This window comes from Cuculus canorus, chromosome 11 (genome assembly GCF_017976375.1).
Source record: "Cuculus canorus isolate bCucCan1 chromosome 11, bCucCan1.pri, whole genome shotgun sequence".
Classification (NCBI taxonomy): domain Eukaryota; kingdom Metazoa; phylum Chordata; class Aves; order Cuculiformes; family Cuculidae; genus Cuculus; species Cuculus canorus.
Window position 1 is genome coordinate 2,189,772 of NC_071411.1, and position 27,478 is coordinate 2,217,249.

The following is a 27,478-nucleotide window of genomic DNA, read 5'->3' on the forward strand; positions in this document are numbered from 1 at the left end:
ACGCAGTTTATTAGGCGCGGTGGGGTTGGGCTGATGGTTGGACTGGATGAGCTGAGAGGTCTTTTCTAACCTCACTGATCCCATGATTCTAACTATCACAAGGACAGTACAAGGAACTTGAGCTGCCAAATTGTCCTCAGGGATCCTGTATGGCAAGGGCAGGGAACAGCGGCAGCACGGAGCAGGTGGCTTTGCCCTGAGTGCACCTGTAGGCTATTACTGCCCAGATTTGCTCCACCTGGGACCCATCAGCTCACTAAAAAGGTGGATCCCAGGCCTTGCTCGGTCCTTCGCCCTGCCTGGAGATGGGTAGGGGTCATGCTGGGTGGCTCCTGCTTGACAGCTCCATGGAGAAGCTACGTTACTGCTCAGAAGCTCAGTTAAGGGAGGGGATTCTGCCCCTCTTCTCTGCTCTGGTGAGAGCCCACCTGGAGCCCTCAGCACAGGAAGGACATGGAACTCTTGGAGCGAGGTCAGAGGAGGCCACGAAGATGATCCAAGTGTTGTCATCCGGGTGCAGGGTGGTGTGGGCGCTGAGCTGTGGTGCGGGAGAGCAGCGTGCTGAGCTCTGGGACCACAGGACTGTGCAGCGCAGGAGCTGAGCTGCGAGGTGGCACAGGGCAGTGCGGGTGGCACAGGGTCCTGTGATACGTGGGTAGGGTGGATAGAGCAGGGTCCTGGGATACGTGGGTAGGGCGGATAGAGCAGGGTCCTGGGATACGTGGGTAGGGCGGATAGAGCAGGGTCCTGGGATACGTGGGTAGGGCGGATAGAGCAGGGTCCTGGGATACGTGGATAGGGTGGATAGAGCAGGGTCCTGGGATACGTGGGTAGGGTGGATAGAGCAGGGTCCTGGGCTGCGGGGTGCTGTGGAAGCTGAGCCGCGGGGCTGCAGGATGGCACTGTGCAGGAGCTGAGCTGTGGGGTGGGAGGGCAGGTCCTGAGCTGTATAGTGGTGCGGATGGTGTGAGTGGTGCGGGGACTGAGCTGCGGGGCTGCAGAATGGTGCAGAGTGGGTGTGGGGCCGCGGGATGATGCGGGCTCTGAGCTGCGGGGCTGCAGGATGGTGCGGGAGCTGAGCCGCGGGGAGGTGCGGGCTCTGAGCTGCGGGGCCGCGGGACGATGCGGTGCGGGAGGGCAGTGTCCGCAGCCCCGGGGCGGTGCGGTCGCCGCTCGGGGCGGTGCGGTCCCCGCCGTGTCCCCGCTCGGGCGGGGCGGGCGCTGCCCGGTCCCCCCGCTCCGCCCCGCGGCGGCTCCGCAGCCTCCTGCCGCTGCTGCCGGGCCGGGGCAGCGCCGTTCTCCGCCGCCGATGTGGGGCTGCCGCGGGCAGGGCCGGCGCTGCCGAGGTAGGAGCCTCTTCCCTCTCCCGGCTCTCGCCTTTCTTCCAGCCCGGTGTGTGTGTGTGGGGGGAGCGATTCCCGTAAGGTCCCGCGCGGCTCGGGAGGAGCCTCTGAGGGGGGAGCTCGTGTTTTTGGGGACCCCCCCCCCGGTTTGTCCGTCCGGCGCTGCCCCGGCAAGGAGCGCGGGTGCCGGGAGCGGGGCTGGGGGGCGCCGCCGGGGGAAGGGGCTGCTGGAGCCACCCGGGGCTGCTGGAGCGATTTTCGGAGCTCGCTGAGCCGTGCGGGGTTTGTGTTTTAACTCTCTGTGGGAAGGAGTATTTACAAGGAGCGCCGATGCTTTCCATTGGCGGAGGAAGGCTGTAAAATCCGTGTTTTGGCCAAGGCTGATCCAACCCGTTATTTGGCCGTTCCATGGGGGTTGGAACTGGATGATCTTTAAGGTCCCTTCCAACCCAAACTTATACTATGATTCTAATGGCGATACCCTAAAAGCAGTGTAGATCATCCGCGTCTCCGTTGTGTTGCCCTGGGAGGTGCGGTGCTGGCTGGTGGAAGCCGTTCCTCCAAGGGCTGCTGCTCCCGGGGATGGAGGGGCCTGGCGCCTGGCTTGGGCGCTTCATGGAATGGGGGATGACAGCTTGGATGCAAGCGCCACAAAACTTTTAAGCGCAGGCTCTGCCTTGGTCGCGTTTGGGTGGTTTTCTCCCTTTCCAGGATAATTGCATTAGGTAGGCTGGAAGATAAAGCTGGTGCCTTCCTGGGCTTTCAGCTGTGGAGCAGGACTGGGACGCAGATGCGGAGGCAGGAGCCCTGGCGTTGCACACAGGTCTGTTAACGGGACCGGGGAGCCTGGGCCGGGCACCCCAAGCTGCCTGGTGCGGTGAAAAATTGGGTGTCGCTGGGTGCGAAGCGGCCACGGCCCTGCCCGGTGACTCAGAGGATTGCTCTTGTTTACAGCCATCGCTTTGCTTCTGCTGGTGTTACCGTACCCAGCTCCCTGCTTCATCCAGGCCTGACTCCAGCCCGGGACAAGGAAATGGGTTTCAGTAAGGTTGGTGGCTTCCAAACCACCTCTGCTAAGGTGGGGGGACCCTGATTCAGCAGCTGAAACACAGTGATGGGTCACCCTTGCTGTTGGTCGGGCTGAAAACCCTTCGCCGTGCCTCGGGTCGTTCCCGGGGTGCTTGCGCCGGCGTCCTCTTCCATGAGCAGTGGTTTGTTGGCTGTGCCAGGGTTGCTGCAGGAGTGGGTGCTGCTCTTGCTCCTCGTTCTTGACACCTCAAAGCCTGGCTCGGTGCTTGTAGCAGGTCCCGTTGTGCTTGTGTGGCTCTTTGGAGTTTGGGGAGGGGGGGGAAAAAAAAAGTTAAACACTTAAAGATTTTTTTTTTTAAGGTTTTTAAATCTTTAAAACCAGTAATTCTGAATTAAACATTTTTATATCGTTTAAAGTTGAAGAGAAACAAGTTAACGTGAGTCAACAATATACTAAACCAAGTATAATGGTCAATCAGAGGAAGATGATCCGAGGGCTGGAGCACCTCCCATACGAGGCCAGGCTGGGAGAGTTGGGGTTGTTCAGCCTGGAGAAGAGGAGGCTCCAGGGAGATCTCGGAGCAGCTTCCAGTGCTGAAAGGGGCTCCAGGAAAGCTGGGGAGGGGCTCTTGATCAGGGAGTGCAGGGATGGGATGAGGAGGAAAGGTTTTAAGCTGAAAGAGGGGAGATTGAGATAAGATTTTAGGCAGGAAAGTTTTGCTGTTCAGGTGGGGAGGCCCTGGCCCAGGGTGCCCCAAGCAGTGGGGGCTGCCCCATCCCTGGAGGGGTTCCAGGCCAGGTTGGATGGGGCTTGGAGCCCCTGATCCAGTGGGAGGTGTCCCTGCCCATGGCAGGGGTGGGACTGGGTGGGCTTTGAGGTCCCTTCCAGCCCAAACCGTTCCATGATTCTGTGATAATACAACTTGGAGTCATCCTGTGTGGGGTCAGTTGACTCTGTTGCGCTCTGCGGAGAGCTGAAGATGGGACTGACTGAATGCCGGCTGTGGGGTTCCTGGTGCTCGGCCAATAAGTTGTGGAGCAGTTTGCAAGTTTTCCAGTAAGTTTGCTTAATATGTCTGTGCTCAGTTGTGAGGCACTCCCATAATTATGGCTGCAATTAAAAGCAATAACGTCCATTTACATAAGGTCTCAGGCCTTTTAAATCGGTGCATCATCTAATGAGAGCATTCGTGTATGGATAGTTATGCAGGATGAGGGCCCAAAGAACTTTTCTGAGGTCATTTGAAAGAAGAGTCTGCTTTTGAAATAGGACACTTTGTTACGAAAAAATCCTAAGTAAGGTTGTTGTTGAATGAAGTACTTTTAGCACTTTATGTTTTTAATGTATCATCCAATTTAACGAGATCATCCTGGTTGCACCAGTATTTTGCTCAGTTTGATTGCGTCAATGTTCCTTCTGCTTTTATGAGTAAGAGATTTGGTAAATCCAACTTGGGGATGATCTCCGATTGCTGACGAAGCACTGCAGATGTGTACCGGATTGCTCACTGTGGTTGCATGGTTTCCTTGGGGCTTAACCTCTGCGTGGGATGTCTGCAGATCTTACTTTGAGATGCAAATAAACACTAGACTTTAAATGCTGGAAAACACCATGCATTTGGGAAACGTTTCAGCTTCCTTCTGAAGGAGATAACCTGGTGGAGCGTTCTCTCATTTTCCCTCAGTTTCTTTACTGAATACAGTGTCAGCTTTTGTGTCCCCACACCCTGCTGTGGGAAGAGTCACAAGGCAAATGTAGTAGAATCAGAATAGTTTGGGTTGGAAGGGACCTTAAAGATCATCCAGTTCCAAGCCCCTGCAATGGGCAGGGACACCTCCCACCAGATCAGGCTGCCCAGCAGAAGGGGTAATAATTCTCCAAACACAGCTGAGGGAGCACCAGCCCTGGGTCTGGAAGGTGCTGGATTCCTTGGCTGTGCTCCAGTTTTCCCTGGTAGCCTTCCCCCCCCCATTTTAAGTTGAATAATGACTCTGTTAACCTTTTGTCACAGACCTAGCACTTTACTTGCAGTCTGTGAGAGTGTAAGAGGTTAAGTAATTAAATTGTATAAAGGAGTAAAAGAGAATAATGAGCTCTGAACTCACTACGCTGTCTTCGTGGGCTCTCCAAAAGCTAAAATTAAGTGATTTAAGTTGATTCCTGTTTTACTCTATTTTAATTAGGCGTTCAAATTGAGGGTATGGGAATGAGTCCCGTGCTGTTTCACACAGGTTGATGTTTTTGGAGGAGTGGACTTATTTTGGGTGTGCAGAGGGGTGGCTTTCAGGGGAGCCGCTGGCCCAGCTGACTCCGACAACCCTGCGGGGACAGACTGGCTAATAACCAGGCTTGTTCTTGGGTGCCTGCCAAACCCTGGCTCTAAATATTGTAATCACATGTTAATTATGAATACTAATCTCCAGATGTACTTAACGTAATACCTGGTGGAGTATTGACCTTGCAGCTGTCGGGCAGTGCTGTGTGTGGCTGTTTTAAGTAATGTCACTGTAATGTGAGGAGTCTGTGAATTTGTGCCCATGCAAAGAGAAGAAATGCTTGTATGTTTTTATAGAATGTGTAAACTCACCTGTGCTATGGCAGCAGTGTGGTAGTAAACGCCTTTGAGGTTGGTTTTATCATGTCAAACTTGCCTCTCACTTGAGAAGCTCATGAATTGGGGGGGGGGCTCTCCCCCTCTTCTGGGTGCTGGCTACATTTAAGGAGCTGAAGCAATCGACTGAAATTAATCCTGAAGTCTTTAAGCATGTAGCTGCCGTGGTAGGTCCCGAGTGCAAATGATGGGTCTCCTAATTGCAGCTGACTTTTGTCCAGGTGATGGATAAAAGGGACGTTTTGTAATGTTTTCTTAATAAAATGGGATGGATTTGTCATCAATGCCCTTGTGGACATAATGTGCCTCTTACAACTTTAAATTTGTATGTGCTTGTATAATTTCAGCACTTGGATATCTGAAATGACTGTGTGGCATTAGTTTCCAGATGATTCAGTACATTACTATCTTGTTTACAGGCCATACAAAAGTAAACGTAGGAATGGGTAAATCAGAATGGGGTATAAATTCTAATTTCCCTTTTCCACTCTGAAGTTGATCACCTAGCTTGTTCCTGAATGATTATATTTCCAAATGTGTTTTTTCTTCCTTTTCTGTGTGGTGTCCGGTCTGTGTGTCATGGTTTAGGAGCCAGCTTCACATGTGTTGTGCCTTGGCAGGGGAAACGGGAGGAAGAGCTGTGTGATCCGGGCTCTCTGGCTGCTGCTCTCTTCCCTGCAGGAGTTGCAACACAGCTCTGCCAGCCACAAATCTGTTGTGGTGTTGGTACGGACCTGTTTAGCAATACCTAAAAGTGATGTAGAAGCACTGTTTCTGCTTTCCTGGGAAGAGCCGCTGGTAGTGCTGCATCTTTTCAAGTGGATTCGTGTGTGGATGATTTCTCCATCTCCAGCCAGCAGTGTGTTTTGGTAGCTGGGTTAGTCTGTGCTGGAACTGCAGAGGCTTGGACTGATCCTCTGTCTGCTTTAGGTGAATAAATAGGAAGGTTTCCTTAAGCAGCAAGAAATCCTCGTGGCTGGAGTATATACAGTTTGCCAGTGCGTAGTTTAAACCAAGGGATGCACGAGGCAAAATATTTATGGTGATCTATTTATAGTCGAAAAGCTTCCATATGACTCCACACACCCCTTTTAATATAAACTAATCAAGGAGCACAACAAACGTGAGTTGCTTTAATGCGTCTGAAACCGCTTCTGATAATTGATGCTGCCACAATAATATTTGCATTTAAGGCTGGCTTTTTCTTCCTTTTTGAGTGTTTTGGGGTTTTTTTTTTATGATCACATATCCCTGGCAATCTAATTGGTGTTGTCAGTTAATAACAAGCAATATTTCTGGTTCATGGGAACCCTATGGATAATCTTAAGCGTGGAGCTCTGCAACATTTACCTTCTGAATTAAGGAGGGGAGAAAAAAATAGAAGAGTATTGTAGTTTTTCCGCTCCCAATGCGGAACTGGTTTCCCCAAAACAATGGGGAGATTTCAAGGGTTCATGACCTCATGCAATTAAGAAATTTCAGATGGCTTTTGAGAGGCAGAATGATGGGGTGGAGATGGGGGGAATCAGAAAGGCAGCCCATGCTGTGGAGGAGACGAGCACTCCTGCCATGGCTGGGGTCAGTGTTTGTAGGAGACTGATCTAGCTGCTTTTTATTTATTACTTGGAGAAATGCTTTGTTTGGGGATTAAAACACAGGAATTCAACATTCTAGTAATTGTGGAAGGGATGTCTCCCATGGATTTAGATCTTGGGCTTGCAATCTTTCTTTCCCAGCTTGGGTTGGTTCCAAGAATTTGGGCTCCTCTACCGTCAGTCCGGTGTTTGCTGGGCCAGGTTGAAGCACTTTGTGTAGTGGGAGCACTGGCAAGGCAGATCTTCTCTTGTGGCAGCTGGTGCTTGCTGAAACGTGGAAGACTAATGGTTTTGAGACCTCTGTCCCGTGTCAAATATGGTTCAAACTGGTCAGTGACTTCAGACTTCCTTGGTGGGGAGGGGAAGACCCCAGGAGCACACAGACCAAGCCCGGACAGCCGGAGTTTCAGTGGAGGTGGTGGGTGTATGAGTGCTGCTGTGCTTGATTTGCTCTTGATCCTTTTGTTGCTTTTCCATCGTTATGTCCTGTGTACGCTTTGCTTTCAATGTATATTTAAATGTTAATATTTGAACGTGTATTTACATGTTCTGGCGCCTAAAGCTCTCTCGTATACAGTGTGTGATGGAGTATGGCCCCCGTGCAGCTGAATGGTGTTTGGTTTTTTTTTCTAATTTATTTTATCTAGGGACATTTGTGCTAAAACAAAGTTATTTGGAATATAAAGAGAATTCCCGGGTTTTACTTTTTAAAAACAAGGTTTCTTTGCTAATAGGATGCTGGTGACTCTCACTTGGTAAATGTGTCCCCTTGCAAGAGCTTCTGTTTGTAGCATTTGCGGTGTTTAGCCTGTCTGCACTCCATAAATTAGATTATTTGGGCTGTCGTAATTTTATTATCCTTATTAAGCTTCATCTACATATTGATCCTGTTATTCTCAGGAAGCTGGTAAGCCATCTAGCTGTACTTGCAAAATAACAAAGAGAATAAGAAGCCTGCCCTGGAGGCTGTGGAGGCTGAGATTTGCCACTGATTTGGATCTATGTGTCTGGCCTCTTTTTGCATTCGGTGCTAGGTTTTAGACTACATGACAGCATTGCAGCTTGCCAAATTAAGATTAACATTGCTTTTATTATAAATTCTGTCATCGGTAGCTTCTAGAGCAGCTTTGCTCTAGTTTGCTTGTATTTTTATTCGGATGAATACACTCCTTTTTCGTAAGGCTTGAGAATATTTCCAGAGACAGCTGGTGTCACATATGCTGCGAGGTTTTTCCTCCTTGTGTCGGTGTCAGTCTTCCACACTGGCTTTCCAGAGGGATTTATTCTTTACTTTTCAAACCCTGCTTGCTTATCTCCATTGCCTATGGGACACGTGTGACACAGAGTCTTTATAACTTGGTGTGTCGAGTGAGCCCCTGGTGCTGCTCCATTAACTCGTTGGCTTTTGCTTCTGTTGCCGTGGGCTTTTCCCTTAATGACCCACTTATCTGGTACAGCAATGTATGCTGGAGTCTGCACTCCATCAGAACTTTAACTCCGGTGCCCCCGTTTCTATGTTCCAGCCCTCTCCGAGGCCAATCCCTCTGGACAGTCTCCACCACAGCCTCTGCTCGGTCCATTTTGGGTGCTTCTAGCTGCTTACATGTTATTTCTGCCCCTGGCAGGTTTGAAGACCCCTGTTTCGTCCTTGTTCTCTATGATCTCTGCACAGTCACTGCTGCTTCCAATACCTTGTTTTTCTTTCTTTCTTTCCCCCCTCTCCCTGTCTGGCGTTTCCTCCTCCTCCCACAGTTTGACCTTGTCTTGCTCTTGCCTCCCCATGCCTTATTTCACGCATTTGCATGGCTTCAGCTTCTGTTACGTGCTGATGACTCACAGACGCACTTTGTGCCTCTGACGGTTTGTCACCCACTCCAGCGGCTGTCTTCCTCCTCACCTTTTTCCTCTTTAACTTCTCCATCAGGAGTCATTCAATATTTCAGGCCCCAAACCTCCAGTGATGTTTCCTAAATTTTCATTATCTCTTGTGTTTTAAAACACTGCCACCTGACAGATATCTTCATCCCAAAGCCTTCGTTAATTTGGTTTACTTGATGCATTTGGATTGCATGCATATTCTATGTACTCTTCATTGTCAATATAATCGAATGATAGAATGGTTTGGCTTGGAAGATACCTCAAAGCCCTCGTTCCATCCCCGCTTCCACTGGATCAGGGGCTCCGAGCCCCATCCAACCTGGCCTTGAACCCCTCCAGGGATGGGGCAGCCACCACTGCTCTGGGCAACCTGGGCCAGGGCCTCCCCACCCTCACAGGAGAACATTTCTCTCTAAGATCTCATCTCCATCTCCCCTCTTTCACCTTCAAACCATTCCTCCTCATCCTATCCTCCCTGATCAAGGGCCCCTCCCCAGCTTTCGTGGAGCGCCTTTCAGTGCTGGAAGATGCTCTAAGGTCTCCCTGGACCCCTCTCCAGGCTGAGAATGTATAAAAAGAGGAATATATATTTCTCCTTTTCTAGCTCATCAGACAACTTTCCTAATGCATATAATAAGTTTTTACAGATATTTTTCTTTGAACTGATAAATTCTGCTTCTGAAGTCAGTTGATAGCGCTTTCTTTTAACGGCAGCATTAAGTATTTCAGTTCCATTCTGAGAAGGCAGCTGCCTTTGTTTTGCTGTATTTTTGTTTAGCAGCCCAGATCTAGCTGTTAGGACCAAGTGGGGTTTGTGGCATCCTAGCTGAATAAAAGGACAAATATACACATCAGATTTTATAATATCTAGTATAAAATTAGCACAATGAGTGAGCACAATCCATGCCTGGAGGAGGGTTGTCTTTTATTTAATATTGATAATCCTTTCCTCATGCTCCTTTTAACTGTACCCTTACTCATAACAGCAAATCCAGACTTGGAATTGGGAAGGTTTTTCCTGATATCCTTATGTAACTGGAAAGGAATAGAGAGCTTTGAGGTGGCAGAGACGTTCTCTGGCTGTGTAGCAGATTGCTTTCATGCAGGCTCAAGAGGCGCAAGAACAAACATCCTAGTGGCTGCCGGTATGGTTTTGCTTTTCCTTCTCTTTGAAATATTACAGATTTAGGAAGCCTTGGCTTTGCTGAGGTGTATCGCAGATTCCAGGGAGCTAATGCAGCAGCGGGGAAGCAGAGTGGCTGCTGGATCACGCTTCTGAGGAAGGGGAGAGCGTGTCCGTGTTGTCCAGGGGTTGCGCAAGGCTGTGCCGGTCGGGGCTGTGGTAACATCATCACATACTGCCAGGATGATGGGTCGGGATGGCCGTCCTTGGTACGCTTGCCATCCTGGAAACTTGGTCTTTGCAGTTACCCTCTAGACCCGTGAGGGTAAGAGGGCAATTTGTGCAGATGCCATAGATTTTAATGCCTTCTTCCTGTAGAACTGAGGAACACATGCCCCCGCGTGTAAATAGTTTGAATTCCCTGCTATACAGGGTGCTACAAAGGGGTTTTTAACACTGGGGATCAGAAAAGATGAATAATGGATGCCTTCTTTCCTTTGTGTTGTGTCATAGCAGGAAGATATAAAACGTTGCTTGATGTTGTGATGATGGCAATAGTTTTAAGCAATACCTGGAAGCGCCACTTGAAGATCTCGCGTATTTTTCAAGGAAATAATTTCAGTGTTCTCTCGGAGGTGATGGTGGGAGGTGGCTGCTTGGACCGGAGGTGTTATGAATTGGTGACTTATCCTTCAGATTAAAGAATGCAGTTAATGCAGACCAGTCTAAATCTGTGCCTCCTGTTAGACTTAACACGGAAGACTTCCTTGCATGAGAACAGTGGCGTCTCGTTGATGGGGTTTACCTCCAGACGTTAGGTTTCTCCCATGTTTTAAATAGACTGATTATTTCTTCTGAAATGTGATAAATATCTAATCTGATGTATTTATTTGTTTATAAATAGTAGAAGTGCCCTGAATGGCCATGCTTTTGACAATGGTTCACGTATGAAAGAATAGTGAGTAGCGAGGTGTATTTTCTAGATCATACTGTGTATGTGAATCTCAGCGTGTGCTCTAGGATTCTCATGGAACCCACATGCTGGTGAGATGACATTTGCTGATAACCTGTATCTCCCTGAGTAATCTTAGATTGTCTGTGTTATATGCACACAATATAATGCAAAGCCATCCAAGGCTTTATTGGTTTAATTCTTACAATAAAAACCTTGGATATAGTGTTTGTTTCCTAGTCATTAGGTCATAATGGTTTTGAAAACACATAACTGTGCTGGAATTGAGCCACAAACTCTGCTGTAAGGGATGCATGGGGTTTTTTTGCATGCATGGTGAATAGCTATCAGTGTTTCGGTAGATGATGGCAATACAATGCATGCAAATTAGTGTGGGAGTTAGCCCTCTCTCCAGCCAAAGAAGCGTGGTGCAAGGCTTCTGAGTGCCGGAGCCCTGTCAGATCTTCTCTTGCATCAGATGTGTTGATTGCTAGAATAGCTGGGAACTTGTTTTCCCATTGATTTACTTTATACCAACATCTTCTGTTTGGATAAGTTGTTTTCCTTGTCTATGCTAAGGGATATTATTTTGCTTCAGCTGAAGGAATCTTTCTAGTATCTATATTTATGTCTTTGTAGGACCTCGGGTGTTGTTTAAATCTATTCGCCAATTAGCACTGAAGAGTGCTCTTGTTCTTGGGAGTAGCTTATTCTCAAAAAGTCTGATTGTGTGTGGTTTTTTTTTTTTAATGAATCTCTTTGGCAGAATGATCTGTAGCCAGGAATTCTAACAGTAAAATGAACTCTAATAAAATAACTTCTGAAGGCGTGTATTGCTGAGGGCAGATTCTTTTTTTAGTTATGAACACTCCATGGCTTTGCTTGTCTTTGAGGTAGCAGCCTCCTTCAAGATAACTGGAAATTTTTCCCTTTAGGCAATGATAGGAAATAAGATATGAAGTGGATGAAGCAGTGAAAAACTTATTTGTCCCTCAGAAGATACAGAGTAAGTACTAGGGCTGTGTATCACAAGGTCTGTTCCTTGTGGATTCTATTGGGTTGGAATCAATTCCTGAGCGGAGGAGTGTGTGAAGATGGCACGGGGAACCTGCTGAACTTGTCATGTGGGATGCTTGAAATTTTCGGGGATGTAGTGGGCTGTGCGTCACTTTTGTTGGGTTGACTCCAGGGGTATTAGACTGAGTGGGAAAACAAAAGGGATGGTGCTTTTGGTTGAGAGAAAATCATAAGCAGTCTTGAGGAAATGGGAAATCATAGTTTAAGAAGTTGACCTAACAAGAAGTCCCGAGAAACTGAACGGAGAAGGGGTGAATCAAAGTATGCCATTTTGTTAGTATGGCCTTCCCTGATTGCTCATCGTGCTTGCTAAGCGCTTCATGGGAAGGAGCTTGCTCTGTTTTCTGTGGGAAGTCGTAAGAGAAGTTTTTAACTGGTGAGGCATCTCTTGTGCAGGATGACTGCTCCCAAGGCATCATGTTTGTCATCACCCAGGCGCTCAGGAACAGCCTGGGAGGAAGAAAGCCACCTCTTTGGTTGCCAGAGCAGCTTCCTTTATCTCTAGGTTTCCATGGCAGTTGAGCACAGGTGAGTTAGTGCTTGCCTTACAAAGGTGACAACATACCTAGCAGATGGGCTCTGGCTTTAGGCAGGTTGATAAGGACTCCTCTTCCACACTGAAGAAAAACCTGCCAGGCTTGATCCGTGCTTCAGAAATATGGGAATTACCCTTGGGAGGGAATGTTTTGTCCCGTGCTGAAGCCCAATGTAATAAGGGATGTGATGGAACAGGCCAAGTATCCCATCTGCTCTGCACTCGTGTTGGTCATCGCAGTGGATGCTCGGTGCAGTTCCAAGATTGGGTGCTGTCATTACCCAGAAGCCGCAGCCTTTCACCATTTAAGAGCACACAACAAATGCTTGGTTAAACAACAGAAATCAGCCCTACAGCCTATAAGGTGTGTGTGGAGAAATCTCTCCTGTTCCACCCAAAATTCAGTTTTGTCGGAGGGTTGTTGCTTGTGAATAAGATGGGTGAAGCATAGTTGTGTGTTTGGTCACCATCTCGCCTAATTGGCTGGCAGTGTTGTAACCCCCTTGTATATTAGATAGCTGTCGCGGCTGTCCTGGGGTGATGCTCCCAGCTGCGTGGATTTTGGCAAATGAAGGACTGCCACGAGCCTGCCCAAGGTACAATTGACATACTTTTTCTTTTCTGTGAAAAGAGAAAATCAATTATAACTTCAATAGGAATCATCCTGTATGCTTTATATAAAAACTGTGATGGAGTTAGCTGCTGGTTAGTTGGTCAGACATCTAGTCCGTATGGAATCCAGGAACGTTGGTTGGATGTTGGTTGGACACTTCAGATGTGTGTGTGTGTCAAGGCTGTGCTTGTGTGCATCTGTGTTACTCGAATAACATTCATAATCTTTGCAAATTCTGCTTCCTGACTATGTATTGAAACTAAGCTGGTGTTCTGCGATGTGGCTGAACCCTTCTAGAGTTGTTGTAAGCTGGGGGCATGTGGACCTCTCTCTTTGCCTTCTTAAAGGGAGGATAAGGATTCCAACTCTTACTTCTCCTCCTCTTGGCACTGCAATGTGTAGAAAACGTAGATTCCTGCTTTAGTGGGCAGCCTGCTTTGGTGGGATGTCCCTGCCCATGGTGGGGGGGGTTGGAACTAGATGATCTTTAAGGTTCCTTCCAATCCCAACTATTCTATGATTCTAATTCCTGCTTGTTACTTCTATCAACTTGCCATTGCAATGGAGAACTCCTGGATTTAGGTGTTTGCAAGGTGTGTGTAGAGGTCAGGTGCTATTGGTGTTCTTAAAGTGGTAAATAACTGATACTGCAGGGGTACAAAAATTTACCTTCTGACATTGTGGAAAGAGAATTGTTTTAGAGCAATGGAATTGTAGAATCGGGGAACAGTTTGGGCTGGAAGGGACCTCAAAGTCCATCCAGTTCCAATCCCTGCCATGGGCAGAGACATCTACTGCTGGATTCGGTTGCTCCAAGCCCCATCCAACCCAGCCTTGAACCCCTCCAGGGATGGGGCAGCCACCAGTGCTCTGGGCAACGTGGGCTGGGACATCACCACCCTCACAGGATAACGTTTCTTTCTGAGATCTCGTCTCAATCTGCCCTCTTTCAGCTTCAAATCAGTCCCTCTTGTCCTACCCCTACACTCCCTGATCAAGAGCCCCTTCCCAGCTTTCCCAGAGCCTCTTTCGGTACTGGGAGTATTTGGTTAATGATGAAATATAATTTGTTGGTGTAGAATATCTAGAAAGAAACAGGGATTTTTAGTTCTGAGTATGGTCTTCCTGCCTAATATTCTTTTTTTTTTTTTGCATTTGGTTGAGAAGTAACTTGGGATTAGTAGATTGAAAGCTCCAGGGAGGAAAAGTCTGTGACCTCTGACTCTACCTTGGCTGCTTAAATGTGTATTTTAATGCCAGCATCCTGTGAAGCTCTGAAATCTCCTGGCATGGTGTTTACAACCCGGCTTAGCTGTGTGTTTGAGATGTAAAAGTGAATTAATTAACTTTTCAGGGGTAAAGGTGATGCTGAAAATGCAGACAAATAAACTCTCCAAGACTCGTTTTGGAGTTTCAGAAAGTGAGCGTCTTTTAGCGGGCCTGGCAACATGAGGGAACGATCTCCATCCATCGTGTGCAGCTGGACAAGAGCTGGGACAGGATGTATTTCCCACTCACATGCATGTGGATAAATTTTCCTGGAAAATTTTTGCATATTCTGTTACTTTCCAATGACTCATTTTAATGTTATTATGAACTTCACAACAGTCAAAACTCTTGCTAAATTTGAGGTTTGGCGCCAGCTCTGCCTGACCTTGCCTTGGAGATGGGGAAAGGCTGCAAACAGAGGGGATCTCAGGAGAAGACACATCCGTTGAGCACAAGGTGTTATCGTCTTCAAAGAATGAACAGCGTCTGGAAAAAACACTGTCTACAAGAAAGCTTGCTATCAGAGGGACATTCTCTCCAGCTTTCAAAGGACAGGGTTGCTTAGTTGAAACTTTAACTTAAGTCAAAATATTCCATTTTTTTGCAACAGTCACTTCTTGTATCAAATGAACGGTGTCTGGAAGCGCACTCCTAAAGAAAATGCACTCTTAGAGGGCCATTCCAGAGCTGCCTGGAGAAGGACCTGGGGGTGCTGGTTGACAGATGACTGACCATGAGCCCGCAGTGGCCCAGGGGGCCAAGAAGGCCAACGGCATTTGGCTTGGATCAGACACAGCGTGGCCAGCAGGAACAGGGAGGGGGTTCTGCCCCTGGGCTCGGCGCTGGTGAGACCGCACCTCGAATCCTGTGTTCAGTTCTGGGCTGCTCACTGCAAAGAAGGATGTTGAGGCTCTGGAGAGTGTCCAGAGAAGAGCAACGAAGCTGGTGAGGGGGCTGGAGAACGAGTAGTACGAGGAGCGGCTGAGAGAGCTGGGGGTGTTTATCCTGGAGGAGGCTGAGGGGAGACCTTATTGCTCTCTACAACTACCTGAGAGGAGGTTGTGGAGAGGAGGGAGCTGGGCTCTTCTCCCAAGTGACAGAGGACAGGACAAGAGGGAATGGCCTGAAGCTGTACCAGGGGAGAGTCAGACTGGATATTGGGAAAATATTTTTCACGGAAGGGTCATTGGGCCCTGGCAGAGGCTGCCCGGAGAGGGGGGAGTCCCCATCCCTGGAGGTATCTAAAAGACGGGTGGATGAGGTGCTCAGGGACACGGTTTAGTGGCAGATAGGAATGGTTGGACTCGATCTAAGAGGTCTTTTTCCAACCTGGTGATTCTATGCTTCCATCTAGCTTTCAAAACATGCAATTCTTGAGATAGAACTGAGCTCTACTTTAGCTCAAATCAAAAATATTCCACTTCTTGTAACGGTCACTGCATGTTTTCCCCCGGGAGCAGGCGGGGGGCTGCACCCCCTCCCCCCGCGTCCCCCGTGGCGCTCCCCGGGCGGCGCTGCCCCCTGGCGGCCGTGGCAGGGGGGTGCGCGGGGGGCCCTGTCGGGGGCGCCAGATCACAGTCGGTTGCTTTTGAGAGTTGATTCAAAAGCAGCGTGGCCGGCAGGGTGAGGGGGTGGTTCTGCCCCTCTCTGGTGGGACCTCATCTACAGTATTGTGTCCAGTTGCGGAATCATCAACGTGAGAAGGAGATGGAGCTGTTGGAACGGGTCCAGAGGAGGCTCCAAGGATGATGCGAGGGCTGGAGCACCTCTCATAGGAGGACAGGCTGAGAGAGTTGGGGCTGTTCATCCTGGAGAAGAGACATCTCTGAGGAGACCTTAGAGTGACCTGAAGGGGCTCCAGGAAAGCTGTGGGGGGACTGTTTACAAAGTCATGGAGGGATAGACAAGGGGCAATGGCTGTAACCCAGAGAGGGGCAGGTTTAGAGTAGACATAAGGAGGAATTTCTTCACGCTGAGGGTGGGGAGGCCCTGGCCGGGGCTGCCCCATCCCTAGAGGGGTTCCAGGCCAGATTGGATGGGGTTTGGAGCCCCTGATCCAGTGGGAGGTGTCCCTGCCCATGGCAGGAGGTGGAAATGGATGGGCTTTGAGGTCCCTTCCAGGCCAAACCATTCCATGATTGTATAACTTCCCAGAAAAACCTTCTTCATGTTTTGCTACGAGAGCAGGGACTAGGATATTGTCCTAGTCTTGTCGGGGCTGTAAGTGTGGCGCCAAAAACGTCTCATGTGCTTCATCTCGGTGCCGGGCACAGCACCGTGGGGACGCCTTTGCAACCGTCCTGAGTAGATAAAACACTCATCGTGACCTCTGGCTGGGTGTCCATCCTGTGCTCATTTTCAGATATCTCTAGCTGCATTTTCCATGCTTGCAGAACGGTTTGTGAGCTGTGTCTGCTGTGCTTAGTGTGGCGAGGGCATTGGGCACCTGGAGGACTGGAAAGCTGTCTTTTTGTATTCCGAGTAGCGATCTGGTGCTGCCAGAGTGATGGTTGAAAGACAGGAGGCAGAGGTGTTGGGTGGGTTATGGATGTTTTATAGGCTGTCAGACTGCAAAGTGTTTTCTTTCCCAGGGAAATGACTTACATGAAAGTGAATGGCAGGTATTGTGGAACTCGTATTATATGATTACCACATTATTTACAGATCCAAGGTAAGGCTTCTGTATGATGAAGCAGATACCTTCATTCAGTCTTTTATTGCTCCCCCTCTGAGGAATAATTACCACTCGCTTTATGCATTAAACCATAAGAGTTTCCTGTCGTGTCAGTCATTTGAGAAGTACAACTCGGTTCCTTGGCTTAAGCGCATTCTGTTTCTGTGCAGCAGTTCATGTTCTCCCTTGATGTTTTACATCTGCAGGGAGGTGCCTCTTCGGGTAAGCTTTCAGCTCAGTGTGGCCCCGAGAGCAGAAGCTTTGTGTAAAAAGCCTTCCAAGGAGTGAAGGCTTATTTGTGGCTTCCCTGTAGCGAACGAGACTGAGTTCCCAGCATGTCACCTGCAGGAACCAGTCCTGCTTCTCAAGCGTTTATATTAGGACAGTGGTTGATGATGACGTGATTGCACAGAAGGTGATCTCCATCATTTATTTATGTTTATTTGTTCTGTCTTTTTCTGGGAACTGAATATAGTGCCCTTGAAAACAATGTTTTGAAACGAAACCACAGTAGTAGCACAATATTTCTCTATTTGCGTTCTCAGTGTCCTCAGCCAAACAGCCTGTTGCTGCACTGAGGTTATACAAAAAAAAACCTTCACAGTCTTTAAGTAAGTTTGATCAACAACATAATAATATAAGTTTGTCATTAATCCATGCTGAAGGCTTTATCTCCCCCACAAAAAATAGCCTAGCAGATGTCCATACACACCTCTGTCATTACAAACACCTGGACAAGCCCTCATTTAAATTTCATGCAGGTGCCACTGGTTTAAATCTGCCTGAGCAAGAAGAAAGTTCAGTGATGGTGTGCCTCGCGCTGGGGGGACGGCTTAGAAATTGGGTCACTTACCTTGCAGACCTCTCTGAAAGAGGATGTTTGTGTAGGAACAGCATCAGGTCAGTGTTTTATCCGTGAGGCAGATATGTGAGTAGAGTTTTGGTTCTGCATGTGGATTTTCAGGAAGGTGGTACAGACTTTGTTTTTAGAAACTGGAAGGATTTCTTACATTTTCCTACTTTATGCATCTAAAACAAGAAGTGTACACCGAGAAATGTATTTCCTAAGTTGGCATTCCTATGAATCTCTTATTTCTGTTACCATTGTGGATTTGCCTGGCGCTACTAGAGGCACGGTTAAGAAAGCCAAAGCATCCTGGTGGCAGCGTGCCTGGCTGTGATCAGGAGGGTTGGGCACATCCTGGTGTTGGACTCTATCCTGAAGTCTGTCATCTGTCGGTTGGAATGTTCTGTGTGTGTGCAGGAGACAGGGCTTCCAGGATTAACCTGGAACAGGGATTTAACCATTCCTGCTCACAGCCCTTTTGGCAGCTGTTGGAAGTAAATACATACTTAGTAGGACAAACCAAGAAGCTTTTAAGCATTCAAACCTCCTGCTCTCTTCTTGTTTTCTGCATTGTGACTCCTGTAATCCCTCTGCCCTTCCGTCTTGTCTATCGACTCAAAACAAAATCAGGAAGAAAATGCTGGCATAAAAACATAGCACAGGTGCCTACAGGTGAGAACTCCAATTAACCTTGAGGAGAAGGAAATCGGCTTTGAAAAAGAGGGAAGGGCAGGTCAAGCACACGTGGTTTTGGAGGAAGGGTGCTAACTCTTCTAGGGGTGTCTCACCAAATACCTCTGAGAACTGATTTTCTGTTGTTTAAAAGGCTACATTTATTTTGTAGTGGAGTAGGGAAGCTAAACCTGATCCTCAGATGCTCAGAGTCTGACTAGTATTAAAAAAAATACAAATGAAGGTCAGTACATATATATATTTAGGCCAGTGTCATAATGTTCCAGTGCCTGGGAGTGAATAATGAAAATAGCTATTCTATCATTTTTTACTTATTAAAATGTGGTACGTGTTCCTTGGTTTGGGGGCTTTAAAAGAAGGCCCTTCTAGGGTAGTGCCATGTTGGACTTGGTGATCTTGGAGGTTGATTCCAACTTTAATGATGTAGTTCCTAATGATTTTTTGATCTTTACTGGCTGTGGAAAGCAGAGTTGCCTGCTTCTCAGTACCCGGCACTGGCTGCAGCTTTGCTGTCTGCCTCAGCATCATAGAATCATGGGATGATCTGGGTTGGAAGGGACCATGAAGATCATCCAGTTCCACCTCCTGCTGTGGGCAGGGACACCTCCCACTGGCTCCAAGCCCCAACCAACCTGGCCTTGAACCCCTCCAGGGATGGGGCAGCCACCACTGCTCTGGGCACCCTGGGCCAGGGCCTCCCCACCCTCAGGAAAACATTTCTGCTTAAGATCTCATCTCAGTCTCCCCTCTTTCAGCTCAAAACTATTCCCCTTGTCCTGTCCCTGCACTCCCTGATCAAGAGCCCCTCCCCAGCTTTCCTGGAGCCCCTTTCAGTAGTGGCAGAATTCAGTTAATCGATGAAAGACAATCTCTTGGTGTGGAATACCTAGAGAGAAATTGGGATATTGTTTTCAGTGTGGATTTCCCCCTCAATATTCTTTTTTTTGTTGTTGTTGTTGCATTTGGTTGAGAAGTAACTCTGGATTAGTAGATTGGAAGCTCCCGGGAGGGAAAGTGCGACCTCTGACTCTGCCTTGGCTGCTCAAAAGTCAAGAGTCAGTGTATTTTAATACCGGCGTCCCGTGAAGCTCAGATATTGCCTGGCACAGCGTTTCTGGCTTAGGCTTGTGTTTATGAGATGTAAAACTGAGTTAATGAATTTTTCCATAGCTAAAGGAACAGACCAGCTGCTTAAAGGAGCTTCCATCCCCTTCGGTGCTCCGGGGGGGACTGCTCTAAGGGCTCCCCAGAGCCGCCTTTGCCCCAGGCTGAACCCTGGGGGTTGGGGGGGCTGCGGTTCCCGATCCTGGGGATGGGGATGCGGGTCTCTGTCCGGGGGGATGCGGTGTCTGTGCCGGGGGTGGGGGGGGAGCGGCTCTCTGTCCCAGGAGAGAGAGATGGGGTGTCTGCCCCCTGGTTGGGGAGTGGGTTGCCGGTGGGATGCGGTTCCCGGTCCTGGATTAGGGGGAGGTCTGCAGTGCCCCGCCCCGGGGGGGATGCGGTTCCCGGTCCCATCCAGAGGAGGATGCGGGGCCTGTGCCCGGTCCCAGGGATGGAGATGCGGTGGCTGTGCCCTGGTTGGGAGGGGCTAGTCCTGGACTGGGGGGGGGGGGGGTCTGCAGTGCCCGGTCCCGGCGGGGAGATGCGGGTCTCTGTCCCGATGGGGGGAAGAGTACTGTGTCCGCGCCCGGGTTGGGGGGATGCGGTTCCCGGTCCCGGAGCTGGGGGGGTGGGGGTGGGTGTCTGCAGTGCCCGTTCCCGGGGGGCAGGCAGTGTCCGTGCCCTGGATCGGGGGGGGCTGCGGTTCCCGGTCCGGCCCCGGGGCGGTGCGGCCCCGCCCGCCGCTGCAGTGGGAGGGAGCCGGGAGGAGGAGGAGGAGGGCGAGGATGGCGGCGGCAGGGCCGGCGCGGGAGCTCACGCAGAACCCGCTGCACAAGACGTGGGAGCCCTACGACAACGGGCTGCCGGCGGGGCACAGCGCCCAGCGCGGCGGTGAGCGGGGCGGGGCGGGACACCCCTTCCCCGGGACCCCCCGTCCTCGGGCAGCGCCCCAGCGCGATCCCCCAGCCCCAATCGTCGGGGCCCTTCCAGCACCAGCGGTTCCCCCTCCTCACCCCGTCATCGGGACCCTCCCAGCAGCGGCATCCCCCTGTCCCCCAGCATCCGCGGGATTCCCTGCTGCCCCCGATCATCGGGACCCCTGCGTCAGCCCGTCCTGCATCAGCGGGATCTCCCTCCAATCATCAGGACCCCAGCATCAGCGGGATCCCACCTGTTCCCCCAGGATCAGGACCCCAGCATCAGTGAGATCCCTCCACTTTTCCCCCATTAGCAGAAGCCCCCCAGCATCAGCGGGGTCCCCCTCATCCCGATCGTCAGGACCTCTGTATCAGTGGGATCCCCCACCCATCATCAGGACCCCAGCAGATTCTTCCCCTCCCCATCAGTGGGGTTCCCCCGTTATCGCTGGGATCCTCCCACCTCCTCCCCCCATCAGCAGAAGCCCCCCTCCCTGGTCAGCAGGACCGCTGCACCAGTGAGATCCCTTCTCCCCCTGGTCAGCAAGACACCCCTCCATCAGTGGGACCCCCACACCAGTGAGACCCCACGTACCGGTATGACCCCACCAAGGGTGGGACACCCCCATCAGTGGGGCCTCCAAAGGCTGCTGCTCCTCCTGCCTGCCCAGTTGGACCCCACTGGGTGAGCTGGGCTCCCCATCCCAACGATGATCCATTCTCCCAAGGCCTTTGCCTGGGCTTTAACACCTGCAAACCCCCAAGCTGTTGGATCTGTGTCCAAGGGGAAGCTGGCCTGGGAAGACCATCCATTCCACTTGCTTTCCTTAGCGTGGGGCGGGTTTGATTTTTTTTTTTTTATAGGGTTTGCTTCCAAGCAGCCTTTATGCTCTGCAGGTTCCTCTTGGAGAGAGGCAAGAAAACGTCACTGTGTTTTTTGTTGTTTTCCTGAGGCTGGGGCTGTATCAGCCCATCTGCTGTGTGAGTTAATGACTTTCCTGATCCTGAGGCGCATCCAGCCAAGCCATCCGCCTCCCGAGACTTCGGCTGTGGCCTTGCGAAACCCTGGTTTATTAAGAAACTTTGCCTCGCCAATGTCTTTTTTTTTTTTTTCTTTTCCCTTTTTCCCCTCCTTACTTAAATAATTGAGGTTTGGTACAGGGCGGTTTTGCAGACAAAGGGGCTCTGTGGTGTGGAATTGTTATTTGTCATGCAAAGCGGGCGCACTGGCAGCAGAGGAGGGCTCTGCTGGCGGCTGCCACCTGGTCCTGGTCCAGCCCTGGCTGAGGAAAAGTCCAGGCTTCCTTGGGTTCCGCTAGGCAAGCAGGCGGCTGTTCCTGCGTGAAATGATTTACTCCTGCGTCTAAAAAGATGCTGGGTCGTCAGAGGAGAACGCTGAATCAGAAAAGGGTCAGAAGCTGTGGCTAATTGCTTTTGTGAACGTGCCAAGGAGGATGCTCCCTTTTGGCCCTGACATAGCATCTCTCCTCCAAACAAAATAATGTTTATTAGAGCTTTATCACAGGCGCTGTGCATTACTGAAAAAACCTTAGGAGCACCAAACAAATCCCCTAGAACAAAAGCGCTCTTTGATCACATGTAATCTAGCCTTGCCAGAATTGTTTACCTTCTTCATATAAATTACATAAAAAAATAAACTAATTCATCTCTCTGGTATTTCTTGTAGGATTCTATAATTTTTGGCCTTTGAGCAACCTGATCCGGTGCGAGGTGTCTCTGTCCCTGGCAGGGGAGTTGGAACTGGGTCATCTTTAAGGTCCTTTTCAACCCAAACCATTCTATGATAATTTTTGATGCCCAAACCCCTTTATAATTGATAAACTTTTTTTGGTAGAAAAGCAAATAGGGAAGTATTTTTTTTATTCCTTTTCCTTTTGCACACGTTGGCTCTTGTAGTGGACCCGTAACGCTCTGCAGTCATTTATGATATGTATGTTACCAACAGCCTAGAGAGGAGCAGGGTTTATTCTTTCTAGATCAAACAGTCTCTCTTGTTTCAGCAAACTGAGAACGCTGTGTAATTTTTCTGGTGCAAGGGGGATGTGGAGTCCTTTATCCTCAGGCTCCCAAGGGTGGTGCATTGCCCTGTGTTCTCATGGCACCGCGTGTCCTGTGGGCCCAGAGCTGGGCTGTGGCAGCTTGGCATGGGCTGCCAGCCTGGGTCATCTGAGCCATACACGCTTGAATTGGAAGTGGATTTCTTGTCCTCGAGAGCATCTTTCCAGTAGAAGCAGTGAAGCTGGTTGACCTGATGTCTTCTGAATTTCTCGGCTAAACAATATGAAGTCTTTAAGTCTCCTTTGGCCAGGCTTTTTCTTTCCTCGTTCATGCTGATGATGTTTATCTGCACTACTTCTAGTCTTACTTTATCTTTCTAGAAGAAAGTGGGTGAGCAGAATTGTGCACGCTTCCAGTTGAGGTGTCGGCAGATTAGTCTTTGAAGAGTCTTACCTGTGTTAACTGTTTTTAGTCTGATTTTCTTAAAGTTATAGCAACTGTAAGTCTCTGGGGGAGAAGCAGACTGTGCTGGGGTTTAGCTGTCACGGGGCTATGAAGAGCTGGTTCTTTTCAGTCTGTGCAGTATGAGGTCTTCAAGGAGGAGTTCTAGGTGCATGCAAGCCCTGCTAAGCAGACTGAGGTTTTACACCTGATGAGACCAGTACAGTGAAGAGAACTGTTCTAAATGACCTTCCACAGTAAGATTTGTAGGAAGTAGGAGCGTGCATTTTTATTAATAATTGCCACTTGCCTTTTGTGGTCTTTTCTGAAGGGTTTTTGTCTGTAAATAGGTTGCACTAAAGGTATTCTTGGCATTGGATATTGGTTTGCTTCAAGGTCTATGGGTCAAGCAATGGGCTACAAACAGCCATAAAAACCAAATAGCAGAGTGTCCTATAGTGAAAGTTGTTTTGAGAGCCCAGCAGAGGATGTTTATAGAATGAGAGGTAAATAGTGAGCTTCCTGTGGTTAAACCCCCCTCCGCTACAGTTAGTGGCTTCATTTCCCTAAAGCTGCTGGAATTTGGTCATTCTAACAATTTTTATTTGCTGCGCATACAGCACTGTGAATGTACATTAGGGCCAAAAAAAAGGTATCAAATGAAGATTGTCTTTGCCCTAAAGAACTCTACCCTCTGAGCTCACACCACTTTTATGTACTCCCAGCCCTAGGAACTGAAGCTGAAGATAGCGAATGAGGTAAGGACAACACTTGGGAGCATCAGGGTGTGTGATGAGGGCATCACTTTTGCCATCAGAGCGACGGCAAAACGTGAGCAAATGGGTGGAAGGGCTGCTATGAGGGCACGAGGGGTGACACGAGTTCAAATGAGTTCCAAATCTTGTACCAAGGTGGTGTTAGAAACTGGTAATTTGACCAAAAAGAGAGTGACGTATTAGAAGATAATGGATTTCTTTGAGTACAGGAGCAGGGTGGGGAACTCATTTTGCGGGATGCGAAGAAGGGTGACTGTCATCGTTGATCAACAGGAAAAAACAGGTTAACAATAGTTAAATTGTATAAGTGATAGGGGAAAAGACGCAGAGCTAACTTTATTTGGAAGCGTGGTTGCGTTGGCTTGTAGTTAAAGATATTTGTGTGTGAGCCTTTTAATAGTACAGTGATTTTGGAGAACAGGCCTTGAGTTAAAGGCTATGGAAATAGCAAGGATCCTTTGTAAACTTCAGATGGCTCGCTGTAGTGGTTTGATACAAAAAGCAACTGACCTTAAAAGCTGACTTAGAAATTTAACACAGATAAGGAAAAACCAAAATTTCATTTTGGGTGAAAGGGAAGAACAACTGGTGATGTTAGGTAGTAGTTGAATGTGAAAGATACTGGCTCCTGTCTCTGATTTCACAAGACCGTGTGTTTTGAGGGCTGATGAAATGCTGATCTAGATTGTTCGGTGTCCCAGATGGATTTCACAACCTTCTGCATCTTGCATTATTTCATAGTGGAGTTTAAGGCAAAATACAAACACGTAGTTTCTTCTTTCCTTGACCTTTAAGAGTAAGGAGTTATAATTTCACGCTGGGCTGCTTGCTGTGTTGTTCAGTAGTGTATAAGATTTTTCTTAACTGGGATAATGGCTTTGCTTAAATTGCAATACTTTGTTTTAATGCCTTCATCACTTGGCTGTTTGCCTTCACCAATCGGTATTTTTGGTATTTTTTGTGTGTCGCCTCTAAGCGAGGAGTCTCGATCACCCTGGCACCTAATCAGAGTAGGACTGCAGCTTGTTGGATTGGGATGAGCAGATAACTCCCTTGGTTTTTACTGTATAGTTATATATTAAATAGCAGTGCACGGAGTGATCAGGATAACAGCTTAGATGTGTGTGTTAAACTGTACGCGCAGGGCTTTAGTAAAGGTAATTTTGCTATTTTTTTTACTAAGTGGGTTGCGGGTTTCTTCACAGTAGCTTACCAGCCCTTTTGCAAATGGAATTTTGCTTCAGTATGACTTTGTGTTTTCCTGTGAGGGTGGAGAGTCCCTGGCTCAGGTTGCCCAGAGGAGTTACGGATGCCCCATCCCTGGAGGTGTTCACCACAGGGTTGGATGGGGCTTTGAGCAACTGGTCACTTCCAACCCAAACCATTCCATGCTTCTATGTAGACAAATGTTCTGAGAAGGCTAATTTGTGTGGCTCACCCTGGAGAAAGAAGGGAATTGAGGTGGTGTAGGTATAATGTTGATTTGTAAATTCAGTTCTTTTATTGTCCAGAAGCAAAACTGTTAAACCTAGTGAGCACTGTACTCTTTATTCTTTACAGACTTTGTTTCTCCCAAGCTTGCCTTCCTCCTCTTGAAGTCCAGTTGCAGGCCTGAACTTAGGACAAAGAGGAAAAGTGAGAAGAAAACATGACCCTTCTTGTTTAGCCGCTTCTATGCGGAGGAGGTTACTCTGAGGGCTTCTACCAGTGTCCTTCCAGCGAGATGGACATGTTTGGATGGATGTGTTTTGGGTTGCCTTCAGTCCCCTATAACTTTCACTACCTAGAGTAGAAATCGTTTCATGGGTTTGAGGTTAGGTGTGTTTTTGCTGCTCTCTCATCTGGAAAGTGGTGTGCTTTTAATTGGTTTTGTTTGTGTTTTTTTTTCTTTTTTTTCTTTTCAAGGTGTGTTTTAAGAAGGTGCATCTGTCTTTGTGGATCTGTTTGGTTTTTTTCAATGGGTGTGCTGTGCGGAGTAGCTGTGCCAGATTCGTGCCAGTGGCTTTGTGGGATGGGACTTAGTCAATCCAAGGTTTGGGAATCTTGGGCAATCACAGTGCTTTGTACAGCAGTTCGGTTACACCTAAGAGTGTAACACTGAGATTTAGTCTTCGGGAGTGACTTGACTCCTCCTCTGTTGGGACACTGAGGAAACTGATGCACGTAGGGATTGTATAGAAATTAATTTCCTTTGGAATGTGGGATGGAAGGAGCCGGTGGTATCTTTATGCCACTTAAATATCTTCTTTCTTTTTAGGCAGTTCCTTGTAGCTGTGATAGATTCATGGAAGGTATCTATTATTTTGTGCCTTTAAGGTGTTCAAAAACTTGTCATTTGAAAGGAAGTGCTGCAAGGTGTTGAGTTTACATATCTAACTGGAACTTAATATAGTGAGTTGGTTTTTTAGTTAAACACTGCCTTTCATTAAGAGTATTTCTGTATATCAGATTATTGATTGCATAGAAAACTTGTGCTTTATTCCTATTAACCATTGAAGAACAGTTAAATTGAGCTCTGTTTCAGGAGAGATTTTTGTGTTAGCGTTTCAGGGAGAAATAATAAATAGCTAGTACCTTATGCATTAAGCTATATCTGCCATGCTTCTTTCACTCAAAACAGAGAAAAGGTTGAGCAGTGTTGAGGTCTTGCCCTAAAGATTTAAAAAGCCTGTACGCCTTGCCGTTTCCTTTCAATGCAAGCACTGAACTGAGGTACACAGGGGTGTAAGATGTCAGTGTCCTCCTTTTGGTGTTGTTTCTGTATGTCTTATAACATGTATGCAGGTTACATACATTTTTTTTGTCTTTTGCCTGTATACAACTTGTGTCCAGCATTGCACCATCACTGGCTCACCCTTCCAAAATTCAGCACAGCATTAAGAAACCTCGTTAGGTCCTTTGAACGCCAGAAGAAACCCCCTGAAACAGTGAGGCATGATGCATGAGCTGCTCGAACGGTCACCACCTCAGAGAGTGCACAGCCTGTCAGTTCTCCAGCGCAGTATAAGCCATTGCGTTGTGGGAACGGTGATGGTAAATCCTGGTTTTCTGTTTTTCTGTTTCAGTATGTATGACCAATTGCCCTACCCTGATTGTCATGGTGGGTCTCCCTGCAAGAGGAAAAACCTACATCTCGAAGAAGCTGACGCGCTACTTAAACTGGATTGGAGTGCCTACAAAAGGTGATGGGTTTACTTTCATTTACATTGGGAGGATAGGGCTGATGTTAGGCATTTTATAAACCTAATTCCCTTGCCTAGTTTGAGTTCTTAATGCTCTTCCGCTTTGTTAACTTAGTTTTATGCAATAGCAAACACAGGCTCTCCGTTTGGATGTTAATTAATCAAAATCTGCTGACTGTTCGTTTACCTCCTTCTGCCAGATGCCTAAATGAACTTTTTGCCATTATTCCTAATGCTTTGGCTCTTCAGCTGTTTTTTCCTTTTTTTTTTTTTTCCTTTCCGCTTCCTTTATGTGGGTGAAAGGGCATCTTGTTTACAAGCGGACAAGAAGTCAGCACTTCTGGGTTAAAGTTCTGGCTTCTCCAGCTTCTTCTCTCGGTGAACTTTGTGCAATAGTGCAATTCTCTACATAACTTTGTTTAACTGCATTTGTGGAATGAGTTACAGCTCTGTGAACATTGAGTGCGAGGAACTGGACCAGCCACTTGTTATCGCTTTTGTAAGGGCTTTATATGTGTGTTTTGAGTGGGAAATGATGTCTTAGATTGGTTATACCAAAGATCTGTCTCTGTCCTACCTCATTCCTAAGTTCCTGTGATGTCTTGCGGGCCCAAATCAAGGAAACAAGACTTAAGTCCATGTGAGGTTCTGAGCAGCAGTCTCTCCTGCCTTCTCTGTCTCTATAGAAGAAATTAGATATATAGATTCTGCGTCTGGTACAGTAGTGGTAGCTTTATAGTCATGACTAGTTAATAATTTAAATAACAATGAACATATCAGATCGTACTGAAGGGTGAACTTT

The 27,478-nt window shown here is 48.2% G+C and overlaps 1 protein-coding gene across 8 annotated transcripts in view; it reads left to right on the forward strand.

Moving 5' to 3' along the window:
- Nucleotides 1–438: 438 nt before the first annotated feature.
- The window catches only part of LOC104066689 (6-phosphofructo-2-kinase/fructose-2,6-bisphosphatase 4), a 53,477-nt gene continuing 26,437 nt past the window's right edge, over nucleotides 439–27,478 (forward strand). For 2 of the 8 annotated variants that reach the window (XM_054077057.1, XM_054077056.1), the window contains exons 1-2: nucleotides 1,041–1,346; nucleotides 26,560–26,676. In XM_054077057.1, coding sequence (XP_053933032.1) covers nucleotides 1,064–1,346; nucleotides 26,560–26,676 — 400 coding nt within the window. In that variant the 5' untranslated portion in view covers nucleotides 1,041–1,063. Of the gene's footprint in view, nucleotides 473–1,040; nucleotides 1,347–9,507; nucleotides 9,603–12,695; nucleotides 12,741–20,095; nucleotides 20,233–25,763; nucleotides 25,786–26,559; nucleotides 26,677–27,478 lie in introns of those variants that run through there. The other 6 variants (XM_009569339.2, XM_009569340.2, XM_054077060.1 and 3 more) reach the window with 5 other exon arrangements.